The 20012-nt window shown below is 40.2% G+C and overlaps 2 protein-coding genes across 3 annotated transcripts; both read right to left on the minus strand.

The window, feature by feature from the left end:
* LOC137602859 (uncharacterized) lies at positions 1-9407 on the minus strand. The gene is made up of 8 exons (XM_068325933.1): positions 9312-9407; positions 7719-7898; positions 7327-7515; positions 6105-6281; positions 5431-5572; positions 2103-2662; positions 1397-1538; positions 1-845 (listed from the first exon to the last, which is right to left on the minus strand). The coding sequence occupies exons 1-8, from the start codon at positions 9405-9407 to the stop codon at positions 79-81; spliced, it is 2253 nt and encodes a 750-aa protein (XP_068182034.1). The 3' UTR covers positions 1-78.
* Positions 9408-10598: 1191 nt separating this feature from the next.
* taf7 (TAF7 RNA polymerase II, TATA box binding protein (TBP)-associated factor) lies at positions 10599-19750 on the minus strand. Of its 2 annotated transcripts, XM_068325006.1 has the most exons (12): positions 19565-19750; positions 18779-18855; positions 18605-18683; positions 18196-18329; positions 16180-16300; positions 15978-16036; positions 15426-15498; positions 14807-14920; positions 13818-14012; positions 12181-12293; positions 11166-11225; positions 10599-10805 (listed from the first exon to the last, which is right to left on the minus strand). In XM_068325006.1, the coding sequence occupies exons 1-12, from the start codon at positions 19611-19613 to the stop codon at positions 10761-10763; spliced, it is 1119 nt and encodes a 372-aa protein (XP_068181107.1). In that variant the 5' UTR covers positions 19614-19750; the 3' UTR covers positions 10599-10760. The 2 variants fall into 2 exon arrangements, with proteins under 2 accessions (XP_068181107.1, XP_068181108.1); XM_068325007.1 differs by lacking the exons at positions 10599-10805; positions 11166-11225 and having other exon boundaries at positions 12236-12371.
* Between the last annotated feature and the right edge of the window lie 262 nt (positions 19751-20012).

A 20012-nucleotide genomic window follows, 5' to 3' on the forward strand; every position in this document is an offset into this window, starting at 1 on the left:
CGCTACTCAACAGAGAGGGCTAAGGCTAAGGGCTGGGGCTAAAGGGGAGAAGTGGGATTAGGCATTAGCCTCCCCAGCTCAGCTTTCCCTGTTTTGCTGTGGGTCTGCACAAGACAACTCCAAGCCATTGGGCGAATCTGATAGGATATCATCACTTCCAGTTTTATCACTGGTGTCTTTGATGCTTTCGATTGTTCTAACAAAGCCTGGTGCGGTACTTGATTGACATTCGGCCTTTTCAACCATGATGTTGTCTGATCTCTCACTCGCAGCATAATCTTCGCCTGCGCTGATGGGCCCACGATTCTTATCTTTATCTTCCTCTCTATTAGGTGATGAAATCTCTCTAACATTATGAGCTACTAAACTCTCCATATTTTCATTTTCCAACCCCTCTCCACTTTCCCCCCCTCTCTCCAGCTCCTTAGTACACTGTTCTGTTACCACATCTGGAATTTTCTCCTTCCCTGCATCATCCTCTCCCCCTGTATCTGCAGAAGCGGGCTTCTCTGAGCCCTGGTTGTCTTCTAATTTACTATTTTCTGTCTTCTCATCAGCTTTTGCTTCTTCTAACACAGTATTCTGTGAAAACTTCTTATTTCTCGCCCCACCCTTCCCCTTGCTCCCAGCAGGCCCCCATTTCTCCTGTGTCGCATCCCAGTAAGTCTTATTTTGGCAGACATGCAATGCACGCACTCTCTCGCCCAGCTTCTTCATTTCTTCCCGGACAAAGGGTTTGAACTTTGGGTCCAATTTCTGCACCATGTCAAAGTCCCTTCTAGCTTCATCTTCATTGCACAGAGCGGCGTGTGCATGTGCCCTTTGGTACATAGCCTTAAAGTTACCTTTGCACAAGAAAACAAAGCAGAAGTAGAAAGAAAAAGTCAGCATGAGGTAAGAGGGAAAGGAAGGAAATCAGCAAGCAGTGAAACAAAGTTAAAGGTATAATTGCAGATGAAGTAAAGGGAAAATGAGAAGGGAGTGAAATGAAGTGAAAAGTAAAGCACAGAACAGCCAGAAAAAGAAATGATTAAAGTAGAGAAGAAAGAAAAGGAAAATGAATTCATGAATTTTGACAGTGATGTCCATGACTGGGCGCCAGAGGAACAAAAAGAACCTCAGCACTGCAGCTATGATGGTTTGTTTCCTTCTTTCTGTGATAAACAAAGAGAAATCAAGTTACGCTGCAGTGTGAAGGCAGGAGTTTGCTGAGGGCCAGGTATTTGTACCAGCAACAGATCTTCATTTTTTTTTATCCAAAGGATAGAGGCATTTTGGGGGGGAAAAAACAATGAAACTTATTTATATATTCTCATACACCTATTTCTACATTGGAATACATCTTCGTGCTTCTCCCTCTTGCTTTAAAGTCAATCTTCACACAAACAAATATTACCTTTATGCTTTTTCAGCAGCTTGTTGTTGAGATCCACCACTTGCTGGTATTGTTTGAGCTGCAGCAAGCAATGGCTCAGGTTGAGTGTCAGCGGAAGACGCACCTTCTCTAGCGACTGCCAGTCCTCAGCCTTTGGATCTACCTGTCAAGCACACAGAGGGGTCAGGATGCATGTCGGATGGGGTGTTGAAAGCGAAGTGATGGATAGTGGAGGAAACTCTGGAAAGATGAAAAAGCGCAACAACTTAAAGAGAGGTGGAAATGTGAAAGCTTGAAGTAATGGTGAAGACTTTATTCTGAAGATAAGGAAGAGAGTTTGTTGTGCATGAAAGGTGTAAACGATTTCGACAGCTGGGAGCGGAGGGAGTGACGGAGTCTAAGAAAAAGAAAAGATGCACAGGCGAGCACTGTCACAGCAATGTCTGTGGATAGCTTTTATTTTTAGCATTCTTTTCTCCGCTCATCATTTCAGCGACACACCTACAATGCTGCAGCTGCTCCTTCGTCCAAGTAAAGAAGAAACAATGAGAGATGATTATAGTCTAGGAGCAACAATCCTTTCAACTTTCTGGCACATTCAAGCCATTCATTACACAAAAATGGCTCTGCCTGGGCTGTTATTAGGTTTGGCATCGATCATGATGACCATTTGGTCTTTTTGTCACAAACTACATTTTTACACCATCATAGAATCAATTACACTGACCATATTTTGGAGGGCATCCATATATTCAAGCGCCTCCTTGAATTTATCACAAGCATCTTGAAAGCGCTTTTCCTTAATAAGGAAGTTGCCTTCGTTCTGCAGCAACATGACCAGTTGTAACATCTGCTGCCAGTCCTTCCCCTCTGCTTCTATGGAAACAGTTGGATTGATGTCAGGAGTGCTGGCTTCCTCTTCATTACTTATTCTCCCAGGTAAGAGTTCTGCTGTATTGCTCCCAGAACAACCTGCTGAACCCTTTTCATCCCCCACGTCATCTTTAAGTGTGGACACACTTTCGCCATCTGTCTGTTTTCTTCCATCATCTGCACATTCCTCCACTTGATACTTATTGTCGTGTTTCTCTAGCATGTTCCAGTATGTCTCCTTCTCTTCCCAATATTTCTCCTTCATGCGCTCTGACAGGACCCGCAGCTCTCGGCTGGCCAGCGAGGCTAGAGTGACGTCCAGGTGGGCGACCATGTTGAAGTCTCTGCGTGCTTCCTTTTCATTCCATACAGCAGCGTGGGCCTTGGCTCTCTTGTAGTAGCCCTTCACACAGTCTGACAAATAAGACAACAGAATAAATTTAGAAGAGCATGAATAAAAACTGCATTATTAATGTCTAAAATAGAGATCTTCTATAATAACGCCGTTCTGTCTGCTGAAGCTGAGGTGGTGATTTGTTCATTCTGGGTGTTATATCAGTGTGTGCATTTTTCACCTCTCAGACGAACATGCTGTATCTTTATTCCTTGTCACAGCATTCTGTTTTGAAGCAAGACATTTTGCAATACAGGCTTGTCATAATATCATATTGAAAGTTGTAGCCAGTTAACTTTACAGAAAGAACGTAGGGAAGAATCTAGCCTGGCTCTGCCCCTGGATGACAAAATTCACAATTCAAGCTAGCTTCAATTAGTGTTTTGTTTTTCTCTGTGGAAGAAATGACTGTTAGGATTTATTCCTTCATATGATGTTAAAGAGTCAAAATTCTTCCAGCGCTGTTGCTTGGGAGCAAGAGCTGGGTGTGGAATTCAAGGAAGACTTCTGGAAAAGAGCCATTAACAAAATCCGCAATTCTTCATCATGTGCCCGTTTGAGTCTGATGCAGTTTAGAACTGTCAGATGCAGAGCTCCACCCTGCCTCTTGATAATGTGGCTGTTGTGTAACAAACCACCAATGATCTGTCCATAAATCACTTTTAATTTTTAAATTAAAAAAAAATTTTTAATAGATTTTTCATTATTAATTGTATGTATTTCTGTGTGTGTGTGTGTGTGTTATAGGCTCACCTTTACTGTGCATATGATTTGTGTTCCTGTCATGTCAAGGGAAGGGGAATGGGCAGATGGGTGGGTGGGGTTCTGTACTTTGATTTTGATTTTTTTTTTGTAGTGTACATTTTTGTTTTCATAACTAGAAAATGAATTTAAAAAAACATCTTAGCCAAAAATTTAAATAAATAAAAAACACTCCCAGTAAAATTGTGAATTAACTGATCAAATCTTCATGCTAAGCTAAGTTAACCATCACCTGACAGTAGATTTGATCATATTACCATCTAGAGCCTCAGTTAGCATAGCTTGGAAAAAGAATTGGAAGATGAAGAAAGCTAATTAATTGTTTTTACACTTTGCTATTGTTCAGATGTGTTTAAGGCCATTTTCAGACTTTATGTTAGAGTACCCTGTGCTAACTTTCTTATATTTAACCAGCTCTCCACCACATGACAAATAAAATTGTATCAACAAATCTAAACTGAACTGATATTGCACTCAGTAGAGCATGTTCCTCTGGCAAGGGTGAACAATGCTTCACATCTGTCCAGACTGCCTGAACGACATCCCACCCCTCTACAATATTTTGATGAGATTCTTTATCTTTTTTCTTTGTCCAGCCAACCCAGATGAGATACCTACAAGTAACTCAGTCCTTTCCACTCATCTATATTTAATTTCCCTCATTAAATCTTCCTTCAGACAACATTTGAAGCCATTCCTTCATCAACTCTGGTAAAATAACTAGTGAAGTGCCTCTGTGGGGTGTATGTGTGAGGGGGGGGGGGGTTGGTTGAAATAATGAAGAGAAATAAGTGAGTGACATTAACTGATACCGACAGGATGATATCAATGACAGGATGAAGCACTGTGAACTATCCTGATTTAGTGGAACAGAAGAGCAAACTTTGGGGGGGGGAATGAATGAAACTGAAGATATGGATGGGGAAGGATCCCAAAAGCAAACCAATGAGAAGGGAAGTGGAGGGATGATGGCGTGTGGTGGACCATTCTTATATGCCTTGAGAAGTGGGCTGGGACTCTCTCACACATGAAAGTACACGACCTTCCTCCTGCCACACAATCTGAAGCACACAAACCATTCACCACTGCACTCCATCCCCTCCGCTGCCACACACTAAGACTTGTGAAAAAAAAGTCCAAGCTGAGGGACAGAGAATAAAGTAAAGATTGCCTCAGTGGCATTATTCATAAGGCTCTGAGCTCACATGCTGGGTGTTCCAGCATGTGAGCTCATAGGGTCTTACAAGCAGCCATGGGTCTGGCAGTGCAATTCACAAGGCTGCTCCAACTGTAAAACCATTTCTGAAGTGTAGCTCATCCCTCCCATTCACCCTCACTGAATAAACGCAACAGCCAGTGCAAAAAAACCAAGCATCGGACTTGACCCGTCGGTGTTTGAAATGACTATTTGTCTCAGTGTTGTTAACCAGGAGTGGGAGATACTCCATTCAAGCCATCATTTTAGTTTTCAAGGTAGCTTTTCATGTTTTATTTAGAAAGAATGGTTTATTTCATGAAGGCATTACACACTTATTTGCTTTCTTGAAGAGCGTTCCAGAAAAAATTTAACCAATGTCATTTCTTAGAACCTAGGGGATGGTTATCTTAGTTTATTGATGTTTAGGCACCTGATGGAAATAGTCTGGTAATCTGGTAATGCAATCCATCAATTTTCCTCTTCTCATGCAGGGTTGGTTTACGGTAAATGTCTTTTTTCCGAGCAACTTAATCCAGCACTTCTTTGGAGGTCCGAATCATTCCAATGATAGGTGAAAAAAGTAATCTCTCCAGCAAGGTCTGGATCTTCCCAACGCTCCATGAATTCAGAGGTGGTAGAAGGCTGAATTTATGCAGTTATGAAACCTGAATATGTTTCTGGTCTTGATGATAATCCAAGTCAACCAAGATTTGCTTGATATTCATTGTCTTACATTGTAGTTTTATGTCACATTCAATTCCTTCCATTTGAGCCCACTAAAACCATACAAACAAGAATATTAAATTAATCTTTCAACCAGGCATTTACCTCTGTGTTTCTCAAGAAGTTCAGTGGTGTGCTCTATAACTTCGTAATACTCCTCCAGCTCCAGCATACACTGGCAGTAGTTCAATTCCAGGGGGACAATCATTCGACCCAGATTTATGTAGTCTACATCACCGGGCATCTCCTACAGAGATGGAAAAAAAACACCATGGTAAGTGCTGCAACGTTGCTTGGCATCTCCCACACATACTGTATCTTAGTATTTTATGCAAGTTCTGTAGTTTTAAGTATATTCGCAAAGATTCGTACGCAACATATCTTTGACACTATGAAGCTTCAGTTTTACCAAGCAGAGCTTGGTAAAACTGAAGCACACAGGTCGGCTATGAGAAAACTTCCCCAGTCAAACTAGGAAACAAATCTAGGATGACACAAATCACCCTACCGCAGACTAATTTACATTCTCTTTTCAGGACATCTCAAACATGTCTTAATTTCCCTCCAATATTCCCCCATCCATAGTCTTTGTACCCTTCCCACCCCACAGTGTACAATCAGGAACACTTTGAAGCAATGCAAAGCAGGAAAACAGGAATCTCCCTCTGGAAAAAGGCGTGTTCCCGAAACCTAAAATCCGGAGAAAGCTTCAGAATTCAGAAGCACGTCACTCACTTTGATCGCTCCATCTCATCTTTCTTTCATAATCTCAGACTCACTTTGGATTGCACAGTTTTCAGTAACAGAACAGCCTCTTTGTATTTGGTAGAGGCCTCTCTGAATCGCTTCTGCTTGACCAGTGCATTGCCCTGCATGTGGAGGATTGGGACCGTATGCAGCTTCTCATCCTTTTCCATCATCCACGACTCTCTGTGATAGGACATGGGGTCTCCCACCTGGAAGCAGCAGAGGCACAACAGAAATAAAACTCCAAGAGGAACAAGTTGATGGAAAATAAACACAGGCAGTTTCAGAAGCTGGAACATTTATTTAAGCATTTCCTACTTGAAGGCAATTCTGCCATACTTCTTATTGTACTCAAGGTTAATTTCAGTGTGAAATTCATACCTTTAATTTTTACAGTTCCAGGTAAAAAAGACATTTATTTTACATACAAATACCTGATCAGTATGCAAAAAACAAATTAAAATATATATATATATATATATATATATATATATATATATATATATATATATATATATATATATATATATATATATATATATATATATATATATATATATATAAAGTTAAAAGCCCTGCACAATGGATAATAAAGGATATTTTCAGCTCTGGCGCTTATCTATCTGCTCAGGTTTGGATTCGAGGTCACAGATAATGAGGATTTTTTTTTACTCTATTGCAAAGTTACACTTTATCTTCAGCATATTAGTTTTTAAAAAAAATGTTATTAAGGACCCTGAAAATGACTACTAGCTTTTAGTATTTAATGCTGGTGATACTTAGAGTTATCCATAAAATAATGATAAACTTTTGAAGGCAGGACTTTCACTTGCAACAGAATTTTTTACATTGTGGCACAGCTCCTTTTCCCCAAGTAATGGATCTGAGTTCTTCTGAGTTGTCCACTTGTGCATGAAAAAGCTTGTGAAACTCTCTGGAACAGTGTTGGTCTTAAGTTACTGCTGCTGGTGTTCGACCCCCTGGCGAGTTTCAGGCTTCAGTTGGAAACTATAGTATATTTCAAAGCGGAATATCTTAAGCAGAATGGGACTTCACTTTAATTATTCCTGCCAGTGGATTTTATGAAATAATATCCAAGCCTCTTACCTCTATTAAACGAATAGGGATTGGAGTCTTTTTGTAACCGTCAGCCATGCTTTCAAATACTAAAATTAAGAGAAAGGCTCTGCTTGAATCCGAAAGCCTGTTTGGATATCCACTCTGACATGTAGTGTTTTCTCCACTGATGCTCACCTGCAGGAGCTCCATGATGAATATCAGCGGTTGAGGTGTTCTCATGAGCTCATCCAGTTCTGGGAAGCCAGTGGAGTGGTAGTGGAACATATTTCCCATCCCACACATATGCCTCTGGCCCTCCAGAGGGTCCTTCCCTTGAGCAATAAGCCTCATTCCCTTGGAAACAATGGGATACAAGCCTGTGTGCTGCAAAATAAACACATCAAGAACGCCATAAACAACATATCCACAGCGGAACACAGTGGCACTTAATCATGCTAACCCCTTGTGTTTGCTACCAGGAAAAAATAATACATGGCCACAATTGGACTTGCAGATTACGTTTCTTACCAACAGAAACGTTGCATTTTGCACATAAAGTATTGCTGGCTGTTGGACTCTGAACTTACAGTCGCGTCACACCAGAACTCAGCAACCTCGTCAACCCTCATAGAAGTGAGCAGGGTCTCCCAGATCTCCATCTTGAACATCTTTCCAACAAAGATCTCAGCCGGCTGGCCTGCCAGTCGACTGTCATCAATGACTGTCCGTTCAAAGTCATCCAGTAGAGTCTGGAAATGGAAAACCAGCTGGGATGGAAAGAAGACAAGAGGGGAGGGGGTAATGAAGGAAAACATAATTAAAAAATAGCAGACTTAAGAAACCATTCAAATATAATCATTTTGTACAGCTCATAAATACTTTAAACTTGGATTGTATTCCCTGGCACAGAGGGGTTGTTTGTCAGTTTGGTCGCTGCGTTCATTTTGTGTGTGCATGTTTTTTCTCTCCTATTTTTCCAATGTTTTGTCTGACAAATAACAGAATAAATGTGTGATTTGAGAATAGATCATTAGTCACATTTGACAATGTACTGCAGTTGACGAGGTTTTGAAGCCTGGCGTGTGTGTTTTCAAAGGAGATTAATTTCACTGAATACTGCTATATAATTGAGCCTCTTCTTTTTCAACACAGACATGCTTGTTTTCATTGCGTTCCATCTGTTTGTGTGCATGCGACAGACGTACAAAGCCCTCACCATCACTCTGACTGTGTCAGTACACTGTACCCATGAAACCTTCTATCTGGGCTTGACAGATTAAGTGTATTTGTCTGGTAACTACATGAACAACTGGGAATCACTTCACCCAGAAGAGAACACACACACCCACTGTAATAAAGACACACAGGTAAATGGAAATTCACGCTGGTATTGCCATGGAAAATGTTTCTCACTATGTCCAGGCTCTGTGCCATATGGATGGATATGACTTGGAAGGAAAAAGATGTGACCGTTGGACCGGCGGATGAACAGGAACACAGATATGGTGCCAAAAAACATGTTGCAATTTGGTTGACCAAATGTTTGCTCTGTGTCCAAGTGCCAAAAACAAGACACATTTATTCACTTAGTGAATAATTTGTCAGAATCCATTTGAAGTGAGCAACGTGTCATAGTTTAATAAAAAATGTTCTTGTAGGATATTTAATTATGAGCAATAGCAATTACCACAGAAATCAGTTCCAGTGAGTTTGAATCTTAAATTATGAAGGTCATCAGGTTAAGTGTTATTATTAAATCCCCCTTCAAAGTGGTGATGTATTGTAATTGTCAGTGTTCATTTGTTCGTTCGTATGTCCACTAAATATCTTCGCAACCGTTGCAGATAGAAAGATGAAACAAAAAGCACATCACTTGGGCGGCAGAGGGGATGAAAATAAGATTAGGACTTTGACCTTGAGAAAACTAAGTCAAGGTCAAATTTAAACTTATATACACTCAGGAACCGGATAAAATAGAAAGACGAGGAAGAAAGCTAGTTCTTTGATCTATCTATCGACTAGCTTTGATCTATGGTCAAAGCTAGTGTGTAGCGTTGACCGTAGATCAAAGCTAGTGCTTTGATCTACCCTGAAATGTCAACGCTATGCATTAGTCAGGTACTACTATAAGGTGGGATGTTGAACTCTGTGACTGCCTTGGTTCTTGTTGTTAACATTACCTTCGTCCCAGGTGGGAAGTGTGGCATCGGTCCTGTTCCCCCAGCCAGGATCTTCTTCCTGACTCCTGGGTAGTTCATAAGGTATGTTTCCTCCATTATGTCTCTGCCTTTAGTGGTTTCAGACAGAAGGTACTGTGTTTTAGAGATTTCCTTTTCCTTTCTAGCTCTGTCTTCTTCTGGGTTTCTAATTAGCCCAGAGGATAGTGTGTTGGCTGGTTTGCTGCTCTCTGACAGATGGCAGGATTAGACAGAGTTGGAGTTGAATACTTTAATCTGCGGAGCTAATCTCTTTCCCAGCCTTGCGATTGGTGGAGCAATCCTTGCAAGAAGGGATGTAAGAGGCAGGGATGACCATAAGGGCCCAAGATCATGCAAAGGAGAAAGGTCCAGATCACATTTGTTAAGGATATTAAGATCATTCTGGAAAAGAGCAATCTGATGACGTGATGTTGGTCTGTTGACGCAGACGTTGCATTGCTGGATTACTTGACGTTATGTATTAGTGTTGAGATGAAATGTCAGCAATTATTTGAACTAGAGCAGCAACAAAAATTTTATTAACATTTAAATTCTAAATTGTTCCGATGAGCAAATATCACGTAATTCCATCACGACAGGAACTTTCCAAAATTCAATGTAATTTAACATCTATCACCTGTTAAATGCACCAAAAATAATAATTTATGTATTTTTTAAAATGTTTCTCTTGTCAAAGACCTAATATCAGTTTTGAGGGCTCATCTTGACCTTAAGACAAATGTACACAAAATCAGTCAATCAAATGTGATTTGAGTTGGGAACTGACAAACACAACATAAAACAGAAATCCGATGAGAGCAGTTTCAGGTCAATACAGAAAGGTTTGGATTTTAAGTCTGTGAAAGCAAAGAATAAGGTTGAGAGCTAGGTTGTTCATTTTTTTACTCTTACCCACCTCTTCCTGGTTGGGTTTAATGTAAGTAGTCCTCTGAAGCGCCACATGATTCCATTTAATGTGGAAATAAGTCTCATTACAGATAGACACTCTAACTTCCATTTCCCTCTTTAACACCTCCAGCCAGAGGAAAAATTTAATGACCATCATCAAAATGCCCACTTCTGCAAATTTACGGCCACGTGTAATATAATTGAAGGCTTCCATTTCTTTGAGGCTTGTCTGTCAATGAAATTTATTTTTCACACTGATAATGAAATACAAAGCCTGACCTGCAGCAAAAACTGATGCACATTTAACTTCAAGATGGGAAGCAAACAAACAAATTATTCACATATTTAAACAGCAAGATACTGTTTTTAAAAAAATTTTATTTTAATAAAGAATCTTAATGCAGTAAAGTATGAAAACGAGAGTCTAAGCGGAATGACACAGCACGTCAGCAAACACATGCAGGTTCTCCTCTTCTCTCTCTGGTGTGTGGTTCAGGATCACGTGAGGCTGCCCCCTGGTGGTCACTTCTCTATCAGAGAGTCCAGCTGCTCCTGCAGGGAGACCAGCTGTTGGAACAGAGAACAAAGCTTTGATTGATGCCCGACAGCCCCAGGGTGTAATTGCAGGTTAAGTGGATGATGATTAACATGTCTTTTCGCATTAACTTTCTGCCTTCATTCGTCAATACAAACAATGACCCAAGACAGAGGGGAGCCTTTTGTCCCTTAGTTGCAAAAGCGGACCTCCACTGGTGGCGATTGACAATTAAATTTCTCCTGATTTTAATTAGGTATGAAAATATTGGGTTCCACTAAATGCCATTCACTAACACGGTAGTTAATAGAGCACAAAATAAATTCATGCAAAGTGATGAAAACTGTCGATAGCTCACAAGAACTGAACAAGTACCATTGCTTTTCACTTACCTGCTCCATCAGCCTCTCCTCTTGTTGAATAATTTCATCCAACAAAGCCTGGAAACGGTTCTGTGATAGGAAAAAGAATAAATCAGATTTATCTGAGTCGACAAGCCGAGCCTCATTAAACTGTGATGCTTTAAATGTGTGTCTGCTTGGGCTGCATGTCCTCTCTGACAGAAAGGCCACTTGGAATGCCAGTCAGAGACAGCTGACCTTTACACGGCGACTGTGATCATAACAACTGGAGATGGGGCTTTGACCATCCCAAAACACTGCGCGATGAGAGCGCTACGTAAATGGCAAAGTAAAGAGGGCCATGTCCGCTCATGTTTCACTCATTTAAGTCTCTACTAAAGAGTGTCTGGCAGAGCCACAAATTTCCAAGTCAAAGCGATGCTAAAAGGTCTGAACGGTGGGAGTATTTCATTCACGATCATCACTGACTATAGATATGTTTGAAATGGAAAAATGCAAAGTGACAGTGAAAATTACAGCCCACTGCTAATCTTCAATAGTTGGCTATGAGTGCCGTATTTGACAGAAGAATTTTCTGTGATGAGATGGATGGGGACGAGCAAATGGATGGTATTTATATTGCGCTCTTTTAGTCAGACCGACCGCTCAAAGCGTGAGTCAGCATTCACTCAAACCTCCCCACTTTGTGATGAGTGGATGAACACTTACTCCTCTGATACAGCCATACCAAGTGAGATGAAAGTGAACAGTGAAAGATAATTGGTGTGATTAGGTAGAACCAATCTCTTCCATTTGGGCAGTGACGAATTTATGTGGTGTATTTACAGTAACACGTACAGTAAAGGCTACGCTGTCGGTTTGTAAACACCAAAGCTGTTTCATGGAAAGGCAGCAGGATAATCCTCAATGTCAGAGTTGAATCTGACCTCTGACAAGAACAAACATCACTCTTGATCTAACGGTACATCATCCAGAAACTGATAAGGAAAGTCATGCAAACCGGTGAGTGTGTTGTGTGCGTGTGCGTGTGTGTTTAGAGGCTTACTTTGAGGGCCTGGTTTTCCACTTTCATGATGAGCTCCTCCTGCTGTTTCTTGCGAGCACGGGTTTCCTGGAGCTTAGCCTTGACGCTGCTGATTTGCACCTGATACTCCATAACTGTGGGCATCAACAGGAGGTCGACACGTTACGAGAATCGTAAAACGTTCAAGCTTTACTCGTTTCTTGTGCAGTGAACTGAAGAAGGAAAAATGCAGACGTGATGTGACATCAATCGAGAGCAATGCTGTACTTGCAAACCCACGTGGTACAGACTATGGGTTGGAGTTTGCTGAACCACCAGGATTCCTACATTTCAGTTTGACAAATTGCAGTTAATGGGAACAACAAATTCATTTAAAAAGGACATGAGCCAGCAGACTGAGGCGCTGAAAGACACAAGTGTCTGGCTCTGCAGAGGGTTCTCATTAAAAGCAGCCAAAGTGATAGCACCTCGCAACAACTTGTGCCTCCATCACCATCAACTATCTTTTAGACTAATTGTATTAGCCCCCTGCTCCCCTTAACCCCCCCCTCCCCTCCCCATTGACTCTCAGTCCCCTGAAACACCATAGCATGACACACACTATTAAGCAGGGAGGAATCCCTGCAGACTCATCCTTTCCAGTGCTGCCACAAACATGCAGAGTCTGACTCTGACAAAACGCTTTGCTAAAACGTTGCTGACTGACGAAGGTTTATCAGAGTGGACAGACATCTGAGCCAAATTCTAACCCACAACACCTGTCAGGCGGGTAAGCGGCGGAGAGCCAAGGGATGCCTTGTGTAGCTGAGGGCACAACATCTATATTTAAGAGGAAGTAGGGGAACTCTATTAGGATGTGTGTATGATGCTCGACATCTTCTGGAGAACTCAGTGTGGATTACAGGATCGTACATCTGGCTGGTTTATTTCTGACCTGTGCTTGGATGATTGTCCAACAGTTTGATTTTTAATCGTGAGCTGTTTCTGGTCTAAAAGCCGTTTTGTAGAATTAGTATTCTAAACTCTCAGCCACGAAAAAAAAAGTTGGATGAAAATAAATTACCATTCGTACAGGTTTAAATGCAAGCACAGCACTGAAGCCTGAATTATGCTAATTCTGCGGTGAATTAATCCACCTATGTATAAAGAAACACACTTTCCTAAATAGCTAAGACTTGCTCAATTTAAGACCAGGTGTATATGAATATGTATCTCTAAAAATCTGGGGGAAATATGTATGTGTCTGTGTGACTGTTTTTCTTTTAAAAATATTATTAGTATAATATTATCAAATATAGCGTATATATCAAATATTTATATGTCAGCGAGGCTCAAATTGATGACTAACTCCTTTCCCCTTCAAAATAATTAATGGTGAAAATGCTACCACAAAATATTCTAAAATAGTTTTTTTAGTCCAAACCCTCATTCAGATTTACTTTAAAACCAAAAATAAATGTAGAAGAGATAATTATCTTCATTTGTGAGATGGTTAAAACAACCCAAAACTTAATTGTTTTGTTTTACATATCAGGAACATTCAAAGATTTTTTTTCCCCTATTTTTCACTGAACTTATTGGCTACTCATCCAAACTTTTAAATATTCACACAGGTTTCATGTACTTGTTCATGTCAGTGTAGAAATGCTTCCTCTCACCTATCTGGTTATTTCTGTCACTCTCATGCTGTGTGGAATCGGACTCGTCCAGTTTGTCTTGGAGCTGTTGAACCAGATCGTCCTCCGTGTCCATGATATTCAGGTCCTCGTCCTCGTGCCGGTCCCCTTCATCTTCCTCATCCTCACTAGAGCTGCTGATGTCGTTGAAGATCTCCCTCAGTTCGTCGCGCTGGGCTGTCCATGTTGAAATGCACATTGGTGTTGTTAACAAGGAATCGAGCAAAATAAAGCACTTCATTAATTTTGATATGAAGACAGCAAAACTGCACGGAATCCACACTGCATGCCCCAAGGTTGTCCTTTCTGTTGCAGAAGCTAACACTGTATTATTAATCATTAATAATGTATTATTAGCCAGTCATTCATATCAGCACCTGTGCACTGTGATGATCTTCAGGTGAGTCTAGAGGCAGAAACATTCTCAGGACCACAGAACAACTAATCCATGCGTTTCCATTTCAAACCACATTGGCAGAGGTTATCAGGGGTGTAAGAGCGGTGAACACTTCCAGAATTAATAGAAAAGTTTGCTGTCCCCTTTTAAAGCAATCGTGTCGAAGCATTAAAAAAAAAAAAGATGGCACTGTGGATGTAGATTTGTATCAGAGCCAATCTTGCTTCATTCATTACATGTTGGTACTGATATGTCGATACTAACATAATGCACTTATATCAGTATTAATATGTGTTGACGGACAAGAAATGTAATTACAGAAACGAAGAAGAGCTGTTTGAGTCACTCTGCCACGTACGATGTTCTCCTCTGTGTGCATCTTGCTCATATTAAGAAAATTAAAATCTCTATTGATAGCTGCACTGATCTAATAAATGCAGTCAGCTAATCAATAGATCACCCTGCATTACTTTGTGTTACTGTGACTCGTGTGAACCAGGTAAGATCAAACTGCTTTACTGCTACATCTTAGCCGTCATTCTTCATGAATAAAAAGAAATCAGGCTTCACGCACCAGATGACCCGTGACCCGTCTTGTGTCCTGAGGTGCCGGGCGAGGAGTCCAGGTTTCCCAGAGAGCTGTGCTGATCAGCTTCTTTGGACTCATCTTCTGCTATGATTTCCCAGCCTGAAGGTTGTCTTGGGTTAAAGTCAACACACAGTCCTACCCACAAAACACTCGTGTGAGATGTGTGATTCTGATGCAACTCCAATGTAGCTGACTTACCTTTAACTTTGTGTCATTTGCATGTGTTCTGCTACTGTGTGCAAACACTGCAACTATAATTAGAATCTATCTTCACCGTGACCAACTAAGCAATGATAATGAACAGTCCATCTCAATTAAGGCACAGCAAGCAGCCACTCAGAGAGGCCACGCTGTGCTCTTATTCTGTCAGCCGAGTTTAGAGTTTCATTAAAGCACTAATAGCCTACTTACAAAGTGCACCTCTCTGACAGACATTAGAGGGAGCCAAGTCAAATGGGAATGAGTTTACATTTGTTTTCAGAGGATATAAAAATGCTAATTATTTGATGTTTCTGAAGTCACAGCTAAAGGATCTATCTGATTCTACTTACATTTTGTATGGATGTTTTTGTTTCAATATACAACCGATTGGCAAAAAAGATACGAACACTGACGGCCTCAGCATCTGTGCTCAACAGTCTCTTCACCTCTTTTTCCACATCCGGAGATTCGATGTACTGCATGACAGAGAGAGACAAAGAGAGAGAGAGACTGGGTTAAATGTGGTGTTAGCAGCATCTCTTACTCACTTACTCGCTCTTTTTTTCTAATGCATGCATACAAAGGTAGCAGCTGGCTCTGCGCCATGTAGCACATTAGCGATTAAAAAGCGAAGAGGCCAAATAAATATGGCTCAGCTCTGCATCTTTGAGAGGATTTACGAGGAAGACAAAGAAGAAGTGTTCAAGCACACTCACTTTCATTTTGATCAAAGCAATGGTGAAATAGCATTTTTATACCTTTGGGGCAAACTAAGATGGAAAGGCTTTATTTATATGTAAATCTCAGTTTTCACTTTCACCACAGTTCCCATTTTATAGACTGTAAATATCTTGATGGAAAATTGTCTTGGATGTGATGAATCATGAGACAGGATGCTAAAGAGACTGATAGAAGAGGGGAGAAGATAGTTTGAGGGAAATGAAAATGTCAAAACCTTCTTTTTTGCAGTCTTCCGAAATCTTCTCTTGCGTGTGTTCTTCAGAGGGCAGGTGACTGGAGACCAAAACAAATGAAGGAGTGAAATCAAACTGAATAAATGTGCTGTGGAAGGAAACCTGTGACTCCTACGTTGTGGAATTACATTTTCGACACTAGCTACTAAAATAGCTGTAATGTTCAGATATATCTCTACTTACTGCCGTGGTTCCAAACAAATTTTTTGTCTTTGTCTTTGTCCTTTTTCTTGCTCTTGGGGTCGGTGCCGGTTGGTTCCTCTAAAGGAGGGTAGAGGTCTCCATCTAGTGTACAAACCAGCATCTAGCCAACAAAGGAAAATAGATATCAAATACATTCTGATGACTTACTGTGAACTTCCTGACATACCTTGAAATTAAAATGCACTGATGGATATGTACTTTAATATAATAAAATATAATATACGGTAATATAATATATAAACACTGGCGTCGTGCCCGGAGTGTCCCCCGCCTCACGCCCTGAGACTGCCGGGATAGGCACCGGCTCCCCCGCGACCTGCGTTAGCGGATTAAGCGGGTTGGAAGATGAATGAATATAATATATAATACACACATACTGTACACAGATAGTCCTCAACTTACTAACATTCGACTTATGAACATTCAGATACAAACACACGCCACCATATTTGACTATTGTCCTGCAGTTCCCCTTTCTGTCTCCCCTCTTGTTGTTTGTTGTTGTCTCTGTGAGAATCTCAGAGTGTCCTGCTTCATACCTTGGATACTTCACCGTTTATCAAGGATGATAAAGCAAAAGCTAGTGGTGACCATCTTTTTGATGAAAACTCTGCCTCTGACAGAAAATAATTCCCCCCTCCTTCTTAAGCTACATGCTACAGTACCGAATTGCGGTTCAGCAACATCTGAGAGTTGAGAGTTAATTGAAATGTTTTCTACTTCTTATCCTCAAGGATTAAATTATAAGGAGCAAAATTTTACTATAATCTGATCTGAATTCAAAGCAATCACAGCAATTACTAGTGACACTCAAAGGTGAGGATATGTTTTTATTCTTATTTATTGTACATTAACATGGTATTACGTGTTTTTAAAGGTTTTCTAATGATTTTAAGCATCCAATTTTTTGCAGCAGACAGATGTGTAATTATGTAAATATAATTTGTTTTAAACTGACGTATAATCCAGAATGACTTAACTCAAAATGACCTATACTTGTACTATATTTATTCTACTATGTGTTGATATGTTGTCTGGTTGTCCCCCTTGTAGGAGCTAAATGATGTAGACACCATGTTTTGGGGTTAGGTTTTTACTCTGAAGCATTAACTCAATGTTTTGCTTCTTCATATGAACAATTGTTTGAGTTAAATGAACATAAATTTAGGGGCGGCAGTGGCTCAGTGGTAAAGCGGGCGGTAGAGCAGGTCGTCCTATGATTTGAGATCGGCGGTTCGATTCCCGCTCCCGCCCCCCCAAAAATACCCGGAGGTGAGCTAACAGTGGGAGGTGTCAACTCATCTCCGGAGCACTGCCGAGGCACCCTTGAGCAAGGTGCCGTCCCCTTTACAAATTGCTCATTTGAGGCGCACCAAGAAGGAGCTGCCTGCCACTCTACCTCCCCTGCATGCCTACAGGCCCCCTTGTGTGTGTGTGTGATACAGGGGCCTGTACTCACATATATGTATGCATGCGTTTGTAATCAGTAGCTAGAGTGTGCTCTCTTAATTTCCCTTCGGGGATCAAACCAGTATATAAAATTAAAAATTAAAAAAAAATTAAAGTGGCGTACCTGACTTTTGACTACAAGGAAGCGCATCACACCACACAAGTGTGGTGAAATACCTCATGGGCTTAAAGCTTGGCTTTGCCTCTACACCTCAGAGGATAAAATTAATTCAGCAGAGGTACTTTATATAAGTTACAGTACGGTACTACAGGATTTTATTTCATTCATGTGTAGTTTTTATGTCCAGTTATTGCTTCTGGTAACTCTTCAGAATAGTACTTTTGTATTTAGAGTAGCAAAGGCATTTAAATGACCTCAAATGGAAATTATATATTGAAATTTAATAAATAATGACTAACGAACAATTCAAACAACCTTTCAGAACCAATTCTGTTTGGATGTTGAGGACTACCTGTGTGTGCATGTGTATATATCCAGAACGTACCATCCGAAAAAGATGATTAAATGCCCTAACAGCAGTTTACCTGGCACACGTCAGCAGTCTTGTAGAATGTCTTCTTGTCCACTGTTTTCAGAGATTCGATCATACAGGGCAGATCCACCAGTTTGCAGGCCAAAGGGACACGGTCAACTCTTACTATACCATGACGTCCATCAGCTACAAATAACAAGGACAAGAACATTACAGTACTGTATGTGACTGAAGAGTAATCATTGCAATTAGGCAACTGCAATCACTTTTTAAAGGTAAAAGCAGAGTAAAAATGTAGGTGTCTAACATAATTATCATATAGTTTATCAATTCAAGTTCTTAGTGTTACAGTCCACAGATATAGTAACTGGTAATACAAATTAATTCAGAATTTGTCCAACGATGACAAACAGATCAGACAAACAAATATATGGGAAAAGGTTTGAAATAAACAAGCTTACGGTGCAACTCAATGGTGAGCCTGTCTTTCATGTTCATACTGCTAGACTGGGCGATCCTTCTTACTGTTGACGCATATTCCTGTGTGAAAACACAGATGTGTCCACATCGTAAGATTATCATCACAATAAATTATGTTTTAACGAATGATGTTTTTGAATTTGCAAACGTCTCACCAAAGGAAGCCTCAGAATGAACTGGCTCTCCAACTCATAAGGCGCATCTTCCTTATTCTTTGATCCAACTTTCCCAACTAAGAAAAAAAAACATGACCATGAAAATCTGGTAAAATGCCTCCTTGTTGCTTTGCATAACACTGGACAGAAATATATACAGTATGCACACAAAAAAACCACCCATAGGTGAAAACAAAAAGAGCACCATGCACTTCCTGTTATGAACGTAAAACTCCTTTGAAGTGATTGTGGAGTGGACTGACGAATAATTAATTTTCCATTTCTTAATGGTCATCACTTTTTTGCTTAGGGCTTTCCTTTTTCCTGATATAAATTATAGGTATAAATGACTTTCTCCTGTATAACTTTAAGTGACTTAAACTGTACATGAACGAATACTTAATATTATTGGCTTATCCTACTCGCCTTCTCCTCAATCATCACTATAAATTGCAAACAACACTATCATGCGGGTATTTTAAAGAACAATTAATACTAACATACCTATCTACTACTTGTCCACCTATCTATTATTTCGTGTATCAAGAGCGTACTAGCAAACGTAGCATGATTACAGAAAATAGCATGTACTGGAACATGAAACTTCGGAATAAATCAAAACTAGATTTTTCAAATCTGCTAAAGAAAGAGAAATGCTTCCCTTATCTCTTGATTAAAATAGGTTTTGCAACACAAATTGAATGAACAGAAGAGGCATGTTTACAAAAGGGTGAGCTAGCCACTGTTAGCATAAGCTACATTAATAGCAAGAGGTTATAAACGTACCTTTCGTTTTAGAAGTCATCTTCAATTTTGTTTTGGACGGTGTAGACATAGATATTTGTTATGGATGCTTAAAGAATAGAAATGAAAGTAGGCGTAAACATGCCGATCCTCCGTGAATTAACAGAGCTCTTAGCTACACGGGGCAAACGAACCAGCAGCCTAGACGACAGAGAGATGACTGCTACGTTCAAGTTCTGCACGGAAATGTGTGTGACTAGTGTTGCACTTCCGATAAACATGCATAGTGTCTGTCATATAAAACCCGTCCAGATTTGCAACGACCAGCGAACCTCTGTTAGACATATTTATAAGCAATGTAAGTGTTTCCTATCAATATAATTGTTATTTAACTTATTTTCTTGTACCTTTTTTTTGATTGTTCATGGTGTATGTTATATTTGTCTTCATTTGAAACACATCTTGTTATTTTTGTCTGACAATCACAACA

This window comes from Antennarius striatus, chromosome 10 (genome assembly GCF_040054535.1).
Source record: "Antennarius striatus isolate MH-2024 chromosome 10, ASM4005453v1, whole genome shotgun sequence".
In the NCBI taxonomy this organism is placed as follows: Eukaryota; Metazoa; Chordata; class Actinopteri; order Lophiiformes; family Antennariidae; genus Antennarius; species Antennarius striatus.